General features: G+C 37.7%; 1 protein-coding gene across 1 annotated transcript in view; it reads left to right on the forward strand.

Moving 5' to 3' along the window:
* The first annotated feature begins 722 nt into the window (after positions 1-722).
* Positions 723-18367, forward strand: part of dennd3a (DENN/MADD domain containing 3a) — a 26652-nt gene continuing 9007 nt past the window's right edge. Inside the window, exons 1-22 of the mRNA XM_037692984.1 lie at positions 723-803; positions 1779-1922; positions 2007-2142; positions 2540-2655; positions 2736-2866; positions 2985-3096; positions 3183-3302; positions 3382-3480; positions 3584-3703; positions 5178-5293; positions 5622-5777; positions 5885-5981; positions 6060-6163; positions 7409-7620; positions 7697-7856; positions 9231-9387; positions 9617-9839; positions 15101-15180; positions 15323-15502; positions 15596-15766; positions 17952-18081; positions 18208-18315. Coding sequence (XP_037548912.1) covers positions 723-803; positions 1779-1922; positions 2007-2142; positions 2540-2655; positions 2736-2866; positions 2985-3096; positions 3183-3302; positions 3382-3480; positions 3584-3703; positions 5178-5293; positions 5622-5777; positions 5885-5981; positions 6060-6163; positions 7409-7620; positions 7697-7856; positions 9231-9387; positions 9617-9839; positions 15101-15180; positions 15323-15502; positions 15596-15766; positions 17952-18081; positions 18208-18315 — 2953 coding nt within the window. The remainder of the gene's footprint in view (positions 804-1778; positions 1923-2006; positions 2143-2539; positions 2656-2735; positions 2867-2984; positions 3097-3182; positions 3303-3381; positions 3481-3583; positions 3704-5177; positions 5294-5621; positions 5778-5884; positions 5982-6059; positions 6164-7408; positions 7621-7696; positions 7857-9230; positions 9388-9616; positions 9840-15100; positions 15181-15322; positions 15503-15595; positions 15767-17951; positions 18082-18207; positions 18316-18367) is intronic.

Genomic DNA, 18367 nt, shown 5'->3' on the forward strand with positions numbered 1-18367 from the left:
TTAAATTGTACTTTTTTTTTTGCTTGCTGCCATAGTGCCAGGAAATCCCATCGTGTAATAGCATCACTGTAAAGCTTAGAGTCCCCTTTTTTAATATAGGGCTAGTAATCCCAGTGACATCATTATAGAACAATAAAAATCAAGTTTTAAACCAGAAATTTTGTAAACAGAATTAGCTTGTTGCCAGGTGATGCATCACTAAAGCTTTTGAGACAGATTTGAAAATAACTCCATATTGAAAAATTTTTAATTGACCCATTCAGCCAGCACGGGTCAAATGTGCCGTGTACAGAGTCAAATTTTCTGTTTATTTAGAAAATCTATTTGTACACACTTTCTTCACAGATAAATTCAAATCGACAGGTCAGAGCTTTACCAACAAAATTGTACTATCCTATATGAATTAATTCATCCATTCATCTATCGGGAATTAAAATAAATATGAAGAAAAGCTGTTTGTTTTTTTTACCGGGATGATGGATAAATAGGTGTTGATCAATCGTCCCATTAAGAAACATATTTTCTTTATGCATTTCCTGGGAAAATGTCACCGATATCTATTCCTTTTAATTAACAAGGGCTCTGAACAGTAAAAATCAATTTGAACGTGCTGTTTTCCTGGCTTAAATTAAATTGTGTGACAATATCATAGTGATGACATTTCACCAGCATGTGTAAATTTGTGGTTTGTGTTTGTGGCAGTGTGCGTATACTCTGATGTCATGGCAGAGCTCCCGTCTGGACTGCTGGAGGCATGTGTAGTGGTGGGGGCTCCCAGTGATAAGCTTCGTGACGTACATCAAGTATGTATGCACCAAATCTGACTCATAATGCTGGATGGTAATCTAGAGCAGGGGTTCTCAAACTTTTGTGTTCAGAGACCACGTACAGAGGAGAAAAAGTTTCAGGGACCCCCTCATAACCCTCATGTTTATTAAATAATTTTCTTCAATTTGTCTCTTAAATGCAGTGGAGATATTTGTGGAACATAAATACATAAAACCTGTTCTTTAATAGTGTTAATACAATTTTTATACTTTTAAACATGGGCTATTTTTCATTCAAGACACACATAATTAAATAATAATAATAATTTCTACTTCCAAAAACGACAATTTTAAGAAAATTAACAGAACCAAAAACCACTTTAAAACTTTACCTATTCACATAATGATCATAATAAATGTGATGCCACTTCTTCAAATTATTACATAAAACAACAGAATCATAACAGCAGTAGTCATACCAAGTAACAACTTAATTTGTAAACAGATCGATGCCGGAATGCAAATATTGGGGGGCTGGGGGTCCTCCCACATAAAATTTTGAATAAAGTAGATGTGATTTCCTGCATTTTGGTCTATTTTAACAAGTTGTTAAACATTACGTGCTTGTAAAAACAAAACAAACAAAAAAAATTTGTTGACCCCCCAAGCACCGGGCTCGCGGATCCTCGTGGCTCCAGGTTCCCCAGTTTGAGAACCACTGATTTATAAGACAGGAATATTTTATCAGCACACATGAATGTCCTCTGATGGAAAGCCCACTAATTTAACTTTTTTTTTTTTTTTTTTTCTGGATTATTAACATGAGCCAAAAAACACAAATCAAATTATTTGTTTGACTCGAGTGTCTTAAAGTTATTAAATTTGACCAGAAAGTGTTGTTATCGTAGCAAGTTTTTATTTCAGGTTAGGTGATGCAGATATTATTACAGTTTCTACATCATGTCCAAAAATCCATCAGTAAAATTTCTAGACTTTTTTTCGTGTCTGCAGAGCAAGTCAAGTGAGCTCCCCCTGCTGGAAGCTGAGGTACTGCAGGTCTTTGCCCCGCCCTTCGTTTCCAAGGAGACCAACTCAAGCCATGCCATTGGTCCAGCTTTCAGCCGTGTTCAGAGAAGGAGGAGCTTCATCAAAAAGGTTTTTTTTTTTTTGTTTGTTTATTTGTTTTTTTTATACACTAAAGTATAATATTTGATTTGCAGAAGTGTATTTGATTTGCAGAAGAAGCGAGATCGTGCTGTACAGTCACTGTCCAATGGAGAAACAAACAGTCGCGACGAGGCGACATCCGCGACAGAGGACATCAGCGTTCCAAAGGATCTGGACCTCATCGCTTTGCCACAACTGTGTTTTCCTGGTACAGTGTTTTTCATTTTTCATTCCACAGCAGATTGGTAATTTGTTTGGACTTCATTGTTTTTAAGCAGATCTCACACTTGGACAAATGTGTTCATCTTTAGATATTTTTAGTGCATATTTTACATTTCTTTACGTTGTATTGCAGGCTTTTAGGAACAAACTAAAGTCCCAGATCGGTCTTTTAAAGCATGTATTTTGTGCAACTGTAAATAGTTTTGCACAATCTTCTATTTCTATAAATGTGTGTTTTATTTCTTTGAAAATTAAGCTCTTTGCTTTTTTATGTAAGAAAATGCTTTCAAATGTCAAATCCCCTGTCATAGGTTGGACTAAATGTTCTGGTGGTGTTTCTTGAGGTTGATGTTTTTATGTTGAGTCTTGTTTTCTTTGACTAGGTGGTCTTCATTTGGCCAGTGAGCATAAAGAGGATCGTTATCACTTCCTGGTTTTCACTGACCTCTTTGGCAACCGAACCCATGGAGTTGTTGTGCAGTACTACAGAGCTGTTCAGGTACAAACGCGTACATTTAAACCATGTTGAAACAAATAAATTAAGTCTGTTTTTTCCTCATTAACCCTTTGCTTTGTCAGTCCTGCTTGGAAGGTGCTGTCCAGAACGGTCATCGGTGGAATTCATCGAAGTCTCGTCTCTATGTTCCCTTTTCTGTGTGCATCATCTCGAAGTTCCCTTATTACAATGCCCTGAAAGACTGTCTGTCATGGTAATAAGTTCTTTTAAACTCAAAGATGGTGGATAACTTGTATGTCATTATATTAAATAATACTTTCAAACCCTTGTTACACCTTTCTACTTGATTTTTTGGTCCTCCGATTCTTCAGTCTACTCGTCCAGTTACGCACTGCAAGACAAGATGACTTTGAGGAAACGATCAAAGAGTTTTCAGCCAAGTTGTCTCTCGTGCCTTTACCACCTCCTGGACAACTGCATGTGGTAAAACAACATTCCCTTTCCCTCCTCAGTCCAATGTTAATTTTAGTTTCTCTGTGTGATGGGTCTGATCGGTCTTTCTATTTCAGTCCTTTAGCCTTCGTCCTCTTCAAGTGGTTCTCCCATCCAGAGAAGATCAAGACAGCCCCATAATAGACATCAACCTTCATCTTCCACTCCTCTGTTTCACTCCCACAACATTGCTCCAGGTAATGAGGATAACAGAAAAGGCTGTTCTGTGACATATAGGACAATATAGTCACAAAATGTATTTCCTCTATTTTTCAGGTCCTCTCCTGCCTCCTCCAAGAACAGAGAATTGTATTATTCTCATCTAACTGGGCCAAACTCACCCTGGTTGCAGAGTCTCTGCTGTTTTATCTGCAGGTTAGTCCCAGGAACAAGATGTGAAATTCCATTTTTTGTGTTTTTGTTATTTTTGCAAGTATTCCCAAACACTATTTAACTTTTGTCTTAACATTTCTCCCAGCCGCTATCCTGGCAGCATCCGTATGTTCCTGTCTTGGCGAGAGGAATGCTGGACTTCCTCATGGCTCCTACCGCCTTCCTAATGGGTTGTCACATAAATCATTATGAAGAAGTTGCCGGTGTGAGTCAACAAGTGTAATTCAAAGTGTTTGATTAATGCTTGTCAGTGGTGGTCTACTGAAATGAGGTATTCCCAAGTCTAATTATAAAAAAGAGTAGGGAATTTTGACTTAATTAGATCAGATCTTGTGTTTTTTATTAGACTAGAGCAGTGGTTCCCAACCCTGGTCCCTGAGGAACACCATCCTGAATGTTTCAGTTGTTTCTCTGCTCCAGCACTCCTGAGTCAGTGATTTAATTACATCCTCAAGTTCTGCAGAAGTTGGTTAATCACCCATTCATTCAAATCATGTGCGTCAGAGCAGGGAAATGAGTAAAATATGCAGGATGGTGTTCCTCAAGGACCACAATTGGGAACCACTGGACTAGAGTGTTAATGTTACACATAACATTGTAAAATACAGTATTATATAAATGTTACAGCAACTGTTGTGTGTAAGAGTACAATTGTTTCTAGGAACATGCTTTTGCTATATATACATCTTATGTGCAACAATTTCTAGAATTGTGCCGCTCAAGTTGTTTGCATGTTGGAGTAGCTCTTTTGCAGCCATTCTGAGATTTTGCTTTTGGAAACTTTAATTTCTCTTTTTTTCTGGATGTGGATCGCTTTTTTCGGATTGTTGCTTCCTCTGGTGTCAGATGCTGTGCAGCTGGAAGGGATTTTACTGAAACCTTTTTTACTTTTGGACATTTGTTATGATGCGTAACCATAACAACAAAATGTTTTTCTACAACTGGGAATAGCTGATTAATATTTTAAAGCTCAAATATTACCTCAACTGCAGCCTCAATTCCCAAATGAATTGAAAAGGAGGTGCCGTGGATGCATTCCCATCTACTTGGTTGCGGTGCTTGAGTGCCTGACCTCTAAGATCTGGGAGGTGGCGGGAAACGCAGCTCATGACAGCGGGAGGACCGAGATCGTCCCCCGGCACCTGCAGTTAAGTTCGCGGTGATGAAGGGCTCGGCAGGCTGCTGGGAGAAATGGCCATCGCTCTGGGAGGAGTTCTCCCCGGCATTCAGGCAGTCCTACTGTCCAAGATGACCAAGAGGTCTGCTGGGTCTGGGTGGATGGATCGGCATCTGCAGTCAGTTTCTTAGGGTCTGCTGTGGGATGGTCCGTTACAATCCTTCCTGCCAAAGCCATCAGCATCCATAACAACTCTTTAATGAAGCCAGGATGATGAGCTACAACAGCTAATTTCTCTTTGGGATTAATAAAGTATTTTTGAATTGAATTGAATTTCCAGCATAAAGTGTTTTGTTTGTTTATTTGATTTAAGCTGACTTTCAGGATTCACAAATAACTGCTTTTTCCCATTTGTGTTCATCATTATTCATTGTGTCACTGAAGCTCAGCTTTTACAAAAGCTGTTTGTTCTTCACACTAAGCTCTTCTCTGTTAAAGCTGTGTTCGGATGAATTGTATTCATTGTACCACCATACGTGTCTTTTTTTATGTTTGTTTACAGGAGACAGAGGACCTAATCTTAGTGAATATTGATGAAGGCGTCGTCCAGTCTTCATGGTCTGAAACCATCAACCTGCCTGCCATCCCCCAGACTGCTGCGGAGTGCTTTATGTTAAGGTGACAGAAAGGACACAACTGGCTGTTTTCTACGTGTATTATGCAATAAAATTAAACAATTAAACACACCTTTGGCTTGTAAGTTAAAAATGCTATCTGTTGAAAATTACACAGAGTGAAATAGGTCAAGCCTTTATTTCTTGTAATTTTGATGATTAACACTATTTGTTTATTTTAATTGCTTTTTATTGTTGTATATTGCTGGCTGTACTCTATGTGTCGTCTGTCTAACACAGGTCTCTCTTGAAAATGAGTCCTCATGACTCAATGAGACTTCCTGTATAAATAAAGGTTGAATAAAAAAATGTGTTTTGGCTTGGTTTTCCAGGACTGAGTGTCTCGTACTTCACTACGACCTGGAGTTGTGCCACTTTGGAACGGGCACGGACGTCAACACGCTTCAATCCCACCGTCGAGGCTGGCAGAGAAATCTTAACTCACAGATACAAAACATCACCCTGGAGTTAGTGGTCAACATCTTTAGGTAATTCTCACCTAATGTCCTGTTTGTTATACCTGTGCAGTCTTGTATAAAAGTGTTTTTTAATCAAACTCTTAGTTACATTTGGCTCTGCTTTTTTTTTTTGTCAGAGGCGTTCAGGATTTTCTAAACCACGAACACAGAGTTTTTAACAGCGAGGAGTTTCTGAGAACGAGAGAACCTGAAGACCAGTTGTTTTACAAGAAGGTAAAGACGCACATTTTGAAACGAACTTAAAACACAGCAGGCCAGTGACTGCATGTTTCTCTGTGCTCTCATCCTTAGGTATTAGAAACGCATATATTTCACTCATTCCTGCGAGACAGGCTGAACAAGAAACGAGATGACTTCAGTCGAATGGAGCAGATGACACGTAACCAAGTGCAAAGGTAGGATGGTGCAACGTCCCAGTCGAAGGACAAAAGTACCCAGGCGAGAGGAACAAACTGCAAGTTATTTAACGTTAGTTTTCACACAGTTCTTGCAAGGTGACATTTGTGTTAAGTTGTCTAGGTTTTTCAGTTTTATGTGAATTTTTTACACTTATCACAAGACAGCTAGCAGTTAGCTATGATAGCTTCTTAAGCTGTCTGCTCTGTTACTGTTGGTTTCATAGGTGACAGATCATTAAGCTTCTTTCTGTTGTTCTACTTCTTCCACACTGAAATCATAAGATGAACTTAGTTTTACTGCTTCTGAGAATGCTTTGACTTCCCAAGTCCGATAGAATTGAAGAAATTAGCAACAGTCATTGTAAATAATCATTGTCCATATAAATAGTATTTCAAAAATAAACTCTTGTTTAAATGAACTATAAAACTCCGCTTGCTTGCTGCTCCCTTGGTGTGTTCTTATAAAATGTCCTTGTGCAGTTTTTTGTTGATTTTCTTCACAGAAAATGCAAGGTTTCACACTTTATGTCAAAAGAGTTCCCAAACCATGACACTCACTCATTTGTGCTTTATAGTTTAAAGACTTTTTGTTGTGTTTGTGTTTAGTTACATTTTGGCCTTCAGGTTGTCTATTATTTTTCTACAGAGAAAAGTCAAAGAAGAGTTGAAAGCAGAATTTTGATCTGCAACATGAGGCACTGGGGGTGCAGCTGGTGTCTTATCTTTTATCACAGTCTTTATTCAGTGTTTTGGTGTGTAATGGTCACAAGATCAAGGATTTTAGCAAATTAAGACATTTCTGAAGGTGTTTAGCCTTTTTACTTTGAATTATTTTTCTTTAGTGTAATTTTTGTAGAATGCTGGCTTTGTCTTAGGGAGGGTTAATGTTTAGAAATACATTTGTCATCTTTCATCTTCCATGCCTTTTTTTAAGTGCCCTTCAAAGAAGATATAAAAGGTGGTGTGATTTTTCAGTAGGGCCGAATGTCAGTAACCAGCTTGTTTACACTTTTATTAGAACAATAGCTACCTGTAAGACTAATTCTTGCATTAAGTAATTAATTAACATAAAAGTGGTATTTTGTTTTAAACCATATTTAAATCATCATAGGAATAGTACTTTGTTTTACTTAGGTTATATGTACATATACCATAGTTTTAGTCCTGAATAAACTGCTCTCTTCCTCACTGTCACCACAAATCATAATTTCATACTCTTCCTCCAAACCCTTTTCCTTACAGGAATCGTGCGCTGACCGAGTCTCCCCGTCGGCCTCCGATGTCTGAACTGTCCCGCAGTGGCTACAGCCGCTACACCAGCCCTGACGGTAGACTGAGCAAAAGGCTGGGAGCCAGTCTGCCAAACCTGGATCAACCCATCAATGAGTCTGTGACAATGCCAGCCATCAACTCCAACAGATCACACTCCGTTCGGAACGCAACTCCTAATATCGGTCAGTGCCAGTTAAGAAACACAGGACTTTAAATATGAATACCACTTCATTTCTATATCAATTCATTTCTCATCAGGGTTGAAGTTTCCACAGAAGGTTGTGAAGGTTTTTCGTCTCCCAGAGTTCCCCCCGCCGCTGGCTTATCAATATGTCCAGAACTATTACACTGACATGGTTTCTTCACTGAAGAAGGCTATTGATACTACGTCATCAAGTGAATCTGCTCTGTTGGCCAGGTAATCTGCAGTTAGGGCAGAAACTACCCCTAATGTACAAAAAAAGACATTTCTTTTTTTTTTTTTTTTTTTTTTTGCCTGGTTCTTATTAGTAGCAGCACAGTTAGTAGAGCTGTCGCCTCTCAGCAAAAAGGTGGCAGGAAGGAATCCTGTCCAGGGACCTATCTGGGTGGAGTTTCCATGTTCCTTCCATGCATGCATGGGTTTTTTCTGGGTACTCTGGTTTCCTCCTATAGATAAAAACATGCATATTGGGCTAATTGGTAACTTCATGTGCCCACCTCTCTTTATCAGCGATTGCTCACAACCCTAGAAAAAAAGAAGCGGGTACAGTAGTCCCTCGTTTATCGCGGGGGATCCGTACCCTGAAGGCTCACGATAAGTGAAAAACCACAAAGTAAGAATAGTAGTACAAGTAATAAGTAGTAGTTTATTTTATTATTTATAGGTGTTTTAAACCCTTCCCATACTCTTTCAATATTCTAAACAATGTTTCTAAACTCTAAACGCTCTAAAAGAGCACAGAATGTCATGATTTCAGCTCCCTGCCTCCTCTGCTCTTTGCCACCTGCGAGCACTCTTGGCCACGCCCACGTCTCCGCTCTGCAAACATGAGCTGTTTAACTACAGCAGGATGTTTATCCTGCAGCAGTAAGGGCTGCACAAAGCTGCAGGAGGAAGCTTTTTCTGCAGCTCTGGGCTGCACAAATGTGCAGCAGGTGCTAAATAATTAGAAATAATTTATTTTAAATAAAACTTCCATGACGATCGTGCGGCTCATCCATCAATCAGCCAATTGTGTGTCATGTCCAATCTTATTTTGAAAAACGGCAACAGAGCGAGTCCACGATAAACGAACCGCGAAGTAGCGAGGGACTACTGTATAAGAAAATGGATGGCTGGTTCTTATTAGTGTTTTTAATGTAATAAATAATAAAGTTTTGCTGATTATTTTTGGTCAAACAAGCAAAATTTGAATGCAAGATAAAACACCAAACGTAAGAAAGAGCATTACCGGTAATATAATGTAAATCAAATTTTGAAAGACTTTTTTTTTTTTTTTTGCAGTGTGCTCTTTCATGCTGTAACTTTTTATTTACATAGCACGATCAGCATAGATTTCTTGCACTATTTCATGCTTTTCTGTCAAATGTTTTGCTTCTTTATTGTTTTAGTGAAGCCTTTTTGTAGAAAAACAGGTTATTGCTCGTCAGGTTTTTTTTGTTGACGTCATGCCTTGATGTTATTTTTGTTGTGGTTCAGCCGTTCTGAATAAACTCTTTGGACAAGTGCTTTTAAAGATTGCCTTTAACCTTGCAATGTGTCACAAACATTTAACACTTAACATTTTCATCTATTCATCTCCCTGTTCAGATACCATTATCTACGTGGTTTGGTGAACACTGTGTCCAACAAGCGTCTTGATGCGTTGGAGGATTTCCAGAGTCTTTACAAAACCGACGCAGAAATCTTCCCTTCTCAGATGGTTAAGTCTTTGGTTGAATCTCTCCCAGATGTTGAACGTTTACAGGTCAGTTCAGAACATCACGATCACAGCCACAATTAATTTGCATAATGTTTTTCTAGCTATAAACTTCAAACCTAAACTATATTCTATAGCATTTCTACACTGAGGTGTACAACATTGATTAAATATATTATTAAATGTTATTAGGGACACTGTGTAGTCAGTTGTTTCAGCATCAGTCAGTTTAACCAACAGCAGCACAATAATTATGAATGTCTATATCTTTCCACAGGCGGAAAGACGACCAGAGATCAGAAGCCTTATCAGTCGTGTTAAGAGAGAACAGGAGCGGGAGCGTGCAGTCAAGGGCAGCAAGCTGGAGGAAGGTGCCATAAAGCACTTCCAGCTACCAAAAAAATACATGCTGTTAGAGGAATTTGTGAAATGTGTCCAGGAGTCGGGGATTGTAAAAGACCAAGGAACCATTCATAGACTGTTTGATGCTCTAACTGTTGGTAAGTAGTGAGTTTATACAGTATTTTAGTTGTGCATGTGTGTTTCGTTTGGTGCTAAGCTTTAGATTTGCTAAATGAATTCAGTTCATTTATGTAGCTCCGTCACAGCAGAAGTCGTCTCAGGGCACTGTACGAAAACATTCACATACATTATAAACACCAATTGGCAAAAGTTCTCTATCTAAGGAAGCCAGCAGATTTGAATCTTCACTTTGTCACCGTCTCCCATCCTGAGCAAGCACAAAGGCAACAGTGGAAAGGAAAAACTCCCTTTTAACAGGAAGAAACCTCCAGCAGAACCAGACTCGGGACGAGCGGCCATCTGCTTTGACCGCCTGGGGTTTGAGAGAACAGGAAGGAGAAACAAACAAACACGCAGAATGGCAGGTCCAGGTGGACTTTCTATTGGAAGAAAGACACAAAAAAACATGTTAAGATAGAAATAGTTACAAATACAAACAGGTAGAGTAGAGCAAGTACTGGTAAAGACAGCAGCAGATTGAATAAATGCTGTCAATTTGTCCTCCAGCAGTCTAAACCTTTAGGAGCATAACTAAGGGATAACTGTAAACCCAAGCTGACCCTAACTATATAGGATTTATCAAAAAGGAAAGACTTAAGCCTACAAACAATGTGTCAGCCTCACGGACAGAAACTGGAAGTTGGTTCCATAAGAGAGGAGCCTGATAACTGAAAGATCTTCCTTCTGTTTTGTTTTTGGAAACTCTAGGAACCACAAGTAAACCTGCAGTCTGAGAGTGAAGTGCTCTGTTAGGAAAGTATGGAACAAATAAGATCTGTATTATAAGATGGAGCTAGGTTGTTGAGGGCTTTGTATGTTAGAAATATTTTGAATTAATTTCTGGATTTGACAGGGAGCCAATGGAGAGAAGCTAAAACTGGATATAGATGATATCTCCTACAAATGCTCATTAAAACTCTGGCAGCAGCATTTTGGATTAACTATAAAGGTTTAAAATATTTTCTTGGGCCCTCAGATAATAAACGGTTGCAATAGTCCAGCCTAGATGTGATAAATGCATGGAATCTCACAGACTTGTGACCACAGCTCAGGCTCCAAGATGTTGAGCCAGCTGCTTCAGCAAACACTCCCGCTCGTGTGCATGACTACTTCCTTTACCACTCCTTTCTTTTTCTGGGCAAACATTTATTCCTTGGGTTAATCATTGCTTCGCTCCTTCTGACGAGTCTCTCGTGCACCTTTTTATATGTAACTAGGGCTTCACGTGACCTTTGTCCAACATTGGTGTTTGTGGTCACATTTCACAGGTTCTGCAAGATGTTCTCACTTCAAAATAAACCTGATGTTGTTTTATAATTAGCTTGACAGTATTTCACATGAAGCAAGTTGTCCATGTTCATTCTTTGTAACCAAGTTTGCAAAAAAGCAAGAAATCAATTTTTTTGCATTGAAATCAGAAGAAAAGTAATTTTTTCTTATAAATTTCAGCAAGGATTTTTTTTTTTTCTCAAACTGCGTGTTTTAACCTTCAACTGTAGGAAGTAAGATTAGCGTGAGAGCTTATCTTTCGTTTCACATTATGTTGTTTTTTCCATTATGTTGGCTGTAATGACGAGCAAAGTTTTTCTTTCCACTTGACCAGAGTTGAATGAAGAGATGGGGATTAGTATTAACCTCCATGGTTGGAATAATGCAGTCAGATATAAGAGTTCTTCGTCATAAAGTTAAAAACAAAACATATTGATAGTCTTTTCTTTGTGTAGTAATTAGATCATTATTTTTTGTTAAAACAAAGTGTTGATCAGTTGTGCAAATATGACATAATTTTCAATGACATCAGCTTTGCATGTATAAATAAAGTCAGAAAATGGCCTGTTGCTTCATATAAACCAGGAAAATTTAGCAAATGATCTATTTCCTTTTACAGAAATTTCTATGTGTAACTAATTATAATTCATTAGGAAACCAATTAAACAAAAAGTTCTGATTGGTCCCATTTTCTTCACCACATTTCTTAGTTTCTCAAAATACAAGTCATCCTTTTTATGGAGCAGAAAAAAATGGCTACGTCTAATGTCTGTTCAGCCTTAACATCATGACCTCTGAAAGCTATACTAACTAGGATTATTATCTTTTTATAACAAAATGTTATTTTGGGAAAATCTTTATCCTGGCATTTACTTCTGCCTCCTACCTCAACATTTAACCACACTCAAAGCTGCAGAATATTTCTACAGTAACTCATTTTCAGTTCACCTTTATTTAACCAGATATAAACACAAATAACAAATTCTTATTTACAGTGTTGGCCTGGCAACACCAACAGGCAGTTGGGTCAAACAGTTGGGTCAAAGGAAGAGAAACAATACAGTTGGGTAAAACGATAAAATTTAGTTGTCAATAACAAACAAGGAAATCACAAATTACATTAACAACAGTTCATTGTCAAAGTTAAACGACAACATTTCTAAGCATGAAAACATTTGCAAGTATCTTTAAAACTAGAAAAGTAGACAAATAATCAATCAACCTTTATTTAGACAGGTAAATCCCATTGAGCCTCGAGGACTCATTTACAAGAGAGACCTGATTTCAACAAAGAAAGATGACAACAATGGACAACAGCAACAACAATAAACAAATAAACAAACAAATAAGCTTGTCAGACCCACAGTTTTTTTTTGAAGCAGATTCCAGTGAGATGGAGCAGCAGAGGCAAAGGCCAAAGAGCCAAAGCGAGACTTGGTCTTTAGAGTTGTTAACAACAAATACTGAGAGGATCGGCTGTTATACCTTAAAACTACTGCTAGTTGCAATAGATTAGTTAAATATGGAGGTGACTAACCCAGCAATGTTTTATAAATGATGGTAAACCAATGAATTTCATGACAAGTATGTAGAGAAGACCATTTCACAAGAGAGTAGAGGTGACGATGTGTTCTATAAGGAGTATTTGTACCAAAGCCAATAGCGGAGTGGTAAATTGTGTCCAGCTTACAAAGGATGCCCCTTACAAGCATGTCTGTAAATTATGTCTCCATAATCCAACAGAGGTAGAATGTTTTTTTTTCATGCATTTTGCTGACATTGTAAATGAAAATCGACTTTTATATAGATAACCAAGTCTTGCTTTAACCTTCGATTGCAAAACATTAACATGATGTGAAAAGGACAGAGCACCATCAATCCAAATTCCCAAATATTTATAAACTGTTACCTTTTCTATAATATCACCATTTACAGTTGTGAAGTCCGTCGAGGTGGGTATGGTTCCTCCTCCATGACCAAACCACATAGTTTTAGTTTTCTTGGCATTTAAGGACAAATTTAAATCGGAAAAGGCCTGCTGGATTTCAAGAAAACCACATGTAGGGGACTTCACAACCTCATGTGGAGTAGAACCAAAAGCATAAAATAGTTCAATTCAATTCATTTTATTTATGTAGCACCAAGTCACAACAGAAGTCATCTCAGGACACTGAACAGAAACATTCATATATAAAAATAATTAACATTATTTATCTGAGGAGCAGACTGCTTTGAGTTTAACTCCATTACAGCCACTTCTTGAGCAAGCATGAAGGCGACAGTGGAAAGAAAAACTCCTTCATGAGGAAGAAACCTTTAGCAGAACCAGACTCAGGACAAGCGGCCATCTGCTTCAACCGTCTGGGTTTGGTAGGAACAGATACACAATGGTAGGTCAAGAATCACGTTGACAGAAATATTATCAAATGAAAACTATTCAATTTTAGCAAATCATTTAAGGAAATGAGGTCAATTTGTCCTCCAGTAGTCTAAGCTTAAAACAGCATAACAAGCCGACCCTAACTATAGGATTTATCAAAAATTAAAGTCTTAAGTCCAGTCTTAAAACTGGACAATGTGTCAGCCACACGGACAGAAACTGGAAGTTGGTTCCACAAGAGGAGTCTGATAACTGAAAGATCTTCCTTCCATTCTGCTTTTGGAAACTCTAGTAACCGTAAGTAAATCTGCAGTCTGAGAGCAAAGTGCTCTGTTAGGAAAATATGGAACAATAAGATCTGTAATATGAGATGGAGCTAGGTTGTTGAGGGCTTTGTATGCTAGATGTAAGATTTTGAATTAAATTTTGAACTTGACAGGGAACCAATGGAGAGAAGCTAAAACTGAAGAGATATGATCTCTCCTACTAACTCCAGTTAAGACTCTGGCCGCAGAAATTTGGATTAACTGAAGACTTTTTAAAGAAGTATTTGGACATCCAGAGAACAAATAAACTAAACAAAATAAATAAATAAAATGGTGTCATCGGCATATAAATGAATGGAGGTCTCACTAACAGAATGTGAGATGTCATTTATAAATATGGAGAAAAGAGTTGCACCAAGAATGGAGCCTTGGGGTACACCTGACACCTCCTCATAGAAGGTGACAATAAATAGAATGTCTCAAAGAATCCAACAAGAAGTCTGGGGTGCTTACTCTGCCTCAAACTTGTAAAATGAAAAGGAAAAAAAAAATCCTTTGAGATTTGATTGATGTCATTTTACCCCCAAACCCTTAGGACCCGAAAGTTCAACAATGTGACGGTATGAATCACACCAAGACACCCTCGGGTGTTCCTTTATCACGCCTTGATTTGTTAGGGCTGTTTAGATGGCAAAAATGGGACCTGCTCAATATTAAACTGACCTATTTACAATTCATGACTGTTGTTGTGTCCAACATATTCACACACAACAAAATAAAATAAAGTTACAGAAGAAAAGGTAAAAGTAGGGTTTTTCTGGAATGTAACCAAACAGGTTTCTTTTGAATTTTCTTTTAGTTAAAAAGTCAACACAGTGAAGAATACGTTAAAAAAAGAATTTATTCTGATTAAATCATTGTCACAGATGGAAACTTTCAGGTTTTCCATTCAGTAAAACCAGTGATACCACATGATGTCTTTATCTGAAGTCAAAACACTTTTGTTACTCTAAAGACGTATATAGAATTTAATGACTGACTTTATCAGTAAGATATGACTGATTAGGGGTTTATCTTGAAAGGAAGCTAGGGTGTGAGCATGCACACATGCAGTGTTGCAATATAAAAAGCTGCTCGCTCTGCAGGCATGCAGGCACATTAGGTCACTTGAAAAGCATAAAAAAGAAGGTCCGGTCCCCAACCAGCCTGTGTTTGTTTGTGAGAATGTGTGAAACTGAGTTGTTCAAACAAGATTTCCCTCTCAAGCGCAGAATGAGGTATTTGAAAACTGCAAAAACTTCTTTTTTGTGACTGTGTGTTGCAGGCCATCAGAAGCAGGTTGGTCCAGATTTATTCCGAGTGTTTTACACCATTTGGAAAGAGACTGAGGCTGAGGCTCAGGAGGTTTGTTCATTCAACTCTAGTATTTTTAACTTGACGGTGCATTTATTAATGAATGATCACAATAAGTTTTAAGCCTCTGTTCATATTTTTGTCTGTTTGTTATGAATCCAATGTAATGACACGTTTTTTGTTGGATTTGAAGGTCTGTCTGCCAGCGTCTGTGTTGGAGCACATCGATGCAACCGAGTGCGTCTTTAAGCTTTCATCTTCGGTGAAAACGAGTCGTGGCGTGGGGAAGATAGCCATGACACAACGACGGCTTTTCTTGCTGACAGATGGAAGACCGGGATATGTTGAGGTGGCACAATACAGAGATTTAGAGGTGAACTAAGACAAAAAAAACATGTTGTTGTACCGTGTAATCAGAAATAATAAAGCACTTAATGACTATATTAATTTTCATCTTTCCTTGCAGGAGGTGAAGGTTTCCTCTGCTCCTTTGCTGCTTCTACGAATCCCCAGCTTGAAGCTTCGGGTTGTAGGAAGAAAGGAGGCATTCGAGGCTAATTTGAAAACGGAGACTGAGCTTTGGCACCTGATGGTCAAAGAAATGTGGGCTGGCCGACTCATCGCCGACCAACACAAGGTAAAGCAGTGATTGAGGACGGGGTGTGTGCAGTAATGCAAATCTGTGCAGGGATAGGGATGACGTAAAACTCATTCAATTGCCTTTATGACCTTGTTTTTATCTGTCTGTGGATATGCATTCCTGTCTGTGAACTTAGATGAACTTGTGGGTGTGGTTAAAGGTCCAAGAGGCATAAATAACCAAAAATATGCTCACTTGAGCAAAACAGGGTTTGCTTTGTGAAGCCAGAAGATGTAACTCCAACTCCTCTGTTTCACACTTGCAATGTTCCCCTTTTCATCCTCTTCACAAAAATGTTTAATTAGCTTTCAGTTCCCCTTTATCTGTTGTTCACACCAACTAAAAGTATAATATATACATATCCATGGTTTCACAAGCTGGGTGAGCAGCACTGATTTACAATTACTGCAACAAGTTGCTCTTTATTTAAAGGCCTGATTAGATTTATTAAGTTTCTGAAATGCTTAACACGTCATACTGTTGTTAAAACGTGTCTACAAAGGAGTTTTTGTATTCTAAACCATGTACCGGTAATTAATTTGCACATTATTTGATAAATTATTTGTCTTTTTTTTTTTTCCAGCATTAAATTTAATAAATTTACTGTTCCAGTAAGTTAAAAGTTAAGAATTTTTTTTAATGGTTATATCGTAGTAAACTTTTAAGTTTTGTACTTATAATCAAATAAAATCGTTTTCTGTTGTTTTTACTATGCAATTTATTTTACTGATAAATCTTTTTGAAGTTTTTTATATATATATATATATATATATATATTGGGTCCCTTTATGTAAGATTTATACAATTTTGTGAGGTCTTAATGTGTGTTTTTCTTTGATTAAAGACTATTCAGTTGTTTGAGTTCACAGTTCTGCTCATAGCTGCAGGCTTCTACTGTAGGGTACGTCTCTAGAACCACAATGTACCTTGTGTGAGATAATAAACTTCCAGGCCTTACCTTGATTCAAAGAAAACCAGACTTCTTTTTTTTTTATTCTTGAGGATGTGACTCTTCTTATCGATGATGAGCTTCCTCATGTGAGAAAATTGAAAACATCTTCTGGGATGAGAAACAAAAATAAGTTCATGTACTTTTTGATTTAGCCATCAAAGATGTTCTCATCCTGAATGAGCTGAGAATCAACACCAGCAGGCCTGAGCTCCTTGAACTGGTTGGGAAAACTCTAAACCACAGATGCAAACACTGGAGTTACGTAACGGTCTAATGGTGGGGATGAATCATAGTTCTTTGTCTTTTCAGAGTCGTGGTCACTGACTTATAACTCTGTTGTTTTAAGTGAAAGAACACATTTTGATTTAGTTTACACTTTCAGCAGCTCAAAGTTCTCAGCTGTAGATGTAGAAAAAGAATTTTAACCTGTGAAGTCTGCTTTAAAAATGGCTACGGTACTAATTTATTTATTTATTTTTCTAAAATTAATCCTAGAGGTAAAGTCTGTATTGAGCAATAATCAGTTGCACAATAAATCAGTCTTCACTTTAAATATTTACGGTATGTTAATGTTCCATATTTTGTTGTATATATAAATGTTTGTGTTTAAATTAGTGTTGTCAGTCGATAAAAAAAAAAAAAAATCAGATTAATCGCACTCTGGGGCTGTGATTAATCTGATTAATCACTATGCTTAACTTTGCGAGCTCGAAATGTAAAATGTTGAAGAAAATGTTAAATTGTCTCAAACCAAACCGTTTTCCAGGTTTTCATACTCGGCAAGGTTTACAGAAGTCATTTTGTTTTAAACATTAATTTATAAACGTTAACTCAAACGTCTCATTAAATGTCATCTATGGGATCAAAACATGGGTTAATCTGCATTATGTAATATTAACGAGTTAATCGTTTTAGATTAACCGCATGCGTTAACGCATTAACGTTAACAGCCCTAGTTTAAATTCGAACTATTTTGCCATTACAGTTTATTTATTTGTATATTTTTCTTCTTCTAAACAAATAAATTAAAAATATTACCATGTAATTCCTCTTTGAAAGTAGATTTTAAAAACTTTAGTGACTCTTTCATGATTTATGTATGGGTCAGTATTTTACTTTTGCTTTGGTTTGGATGTTTCCTCCCTACCAGCCTGCCATGTTTTGTAAGGATGCTGAGGACGAGCGGCCTTTTCTCCCCTTCTAACAGATCTAAACCTGCTTTCTGTCCAGGATCCTCAGTACATGCAGCAGGCTCTGACCAACGCCTTGTTGATGGATGCTGTTGTGGGCTGCCTTCAGAGCAGCAAGGCCATCTATGCTGCTTCAAAGCTGGCTCAGTTTGACCGCATCAAGATGGAAGGTAGGGAATCGCTTATAAAGATGATATTCATCTTGTTAGGGTTTCTTTTTTTAATTTTTATTATTTTATGGGATTTTTTTTCCCCTTTTATATTTGTGCAGTCATTATTATTACTTTTGTCTCAAGTTCCGATGATGATTCCCAAAACGACTGCAGAGATGCTGAAGCATAAAATAAATCTTTCTGTGGAACTCGCTGCACCTCAGGCTGTGGATGTCCTTTTGTACACACCAGGTACAACACACACACACACACACACACACACACACACACACACACACACACA

This window comes from Nematolebias whitei, chromosome 19 (assembly GCF_014905685.2).
Source record: "Nematolebias whitei isolate Nwh7 chromosome 19, NemWhi1, whole genome shotgun sequence".
In the NCBI taxonomy this organism is placed as follows: domain Eukaryota; kingdom Metazoa; phylum Chordata; class Actinopteri; order Cyprinodontiformes; family Rivulidae; genus Nematolebias; species Nematolebias whitei.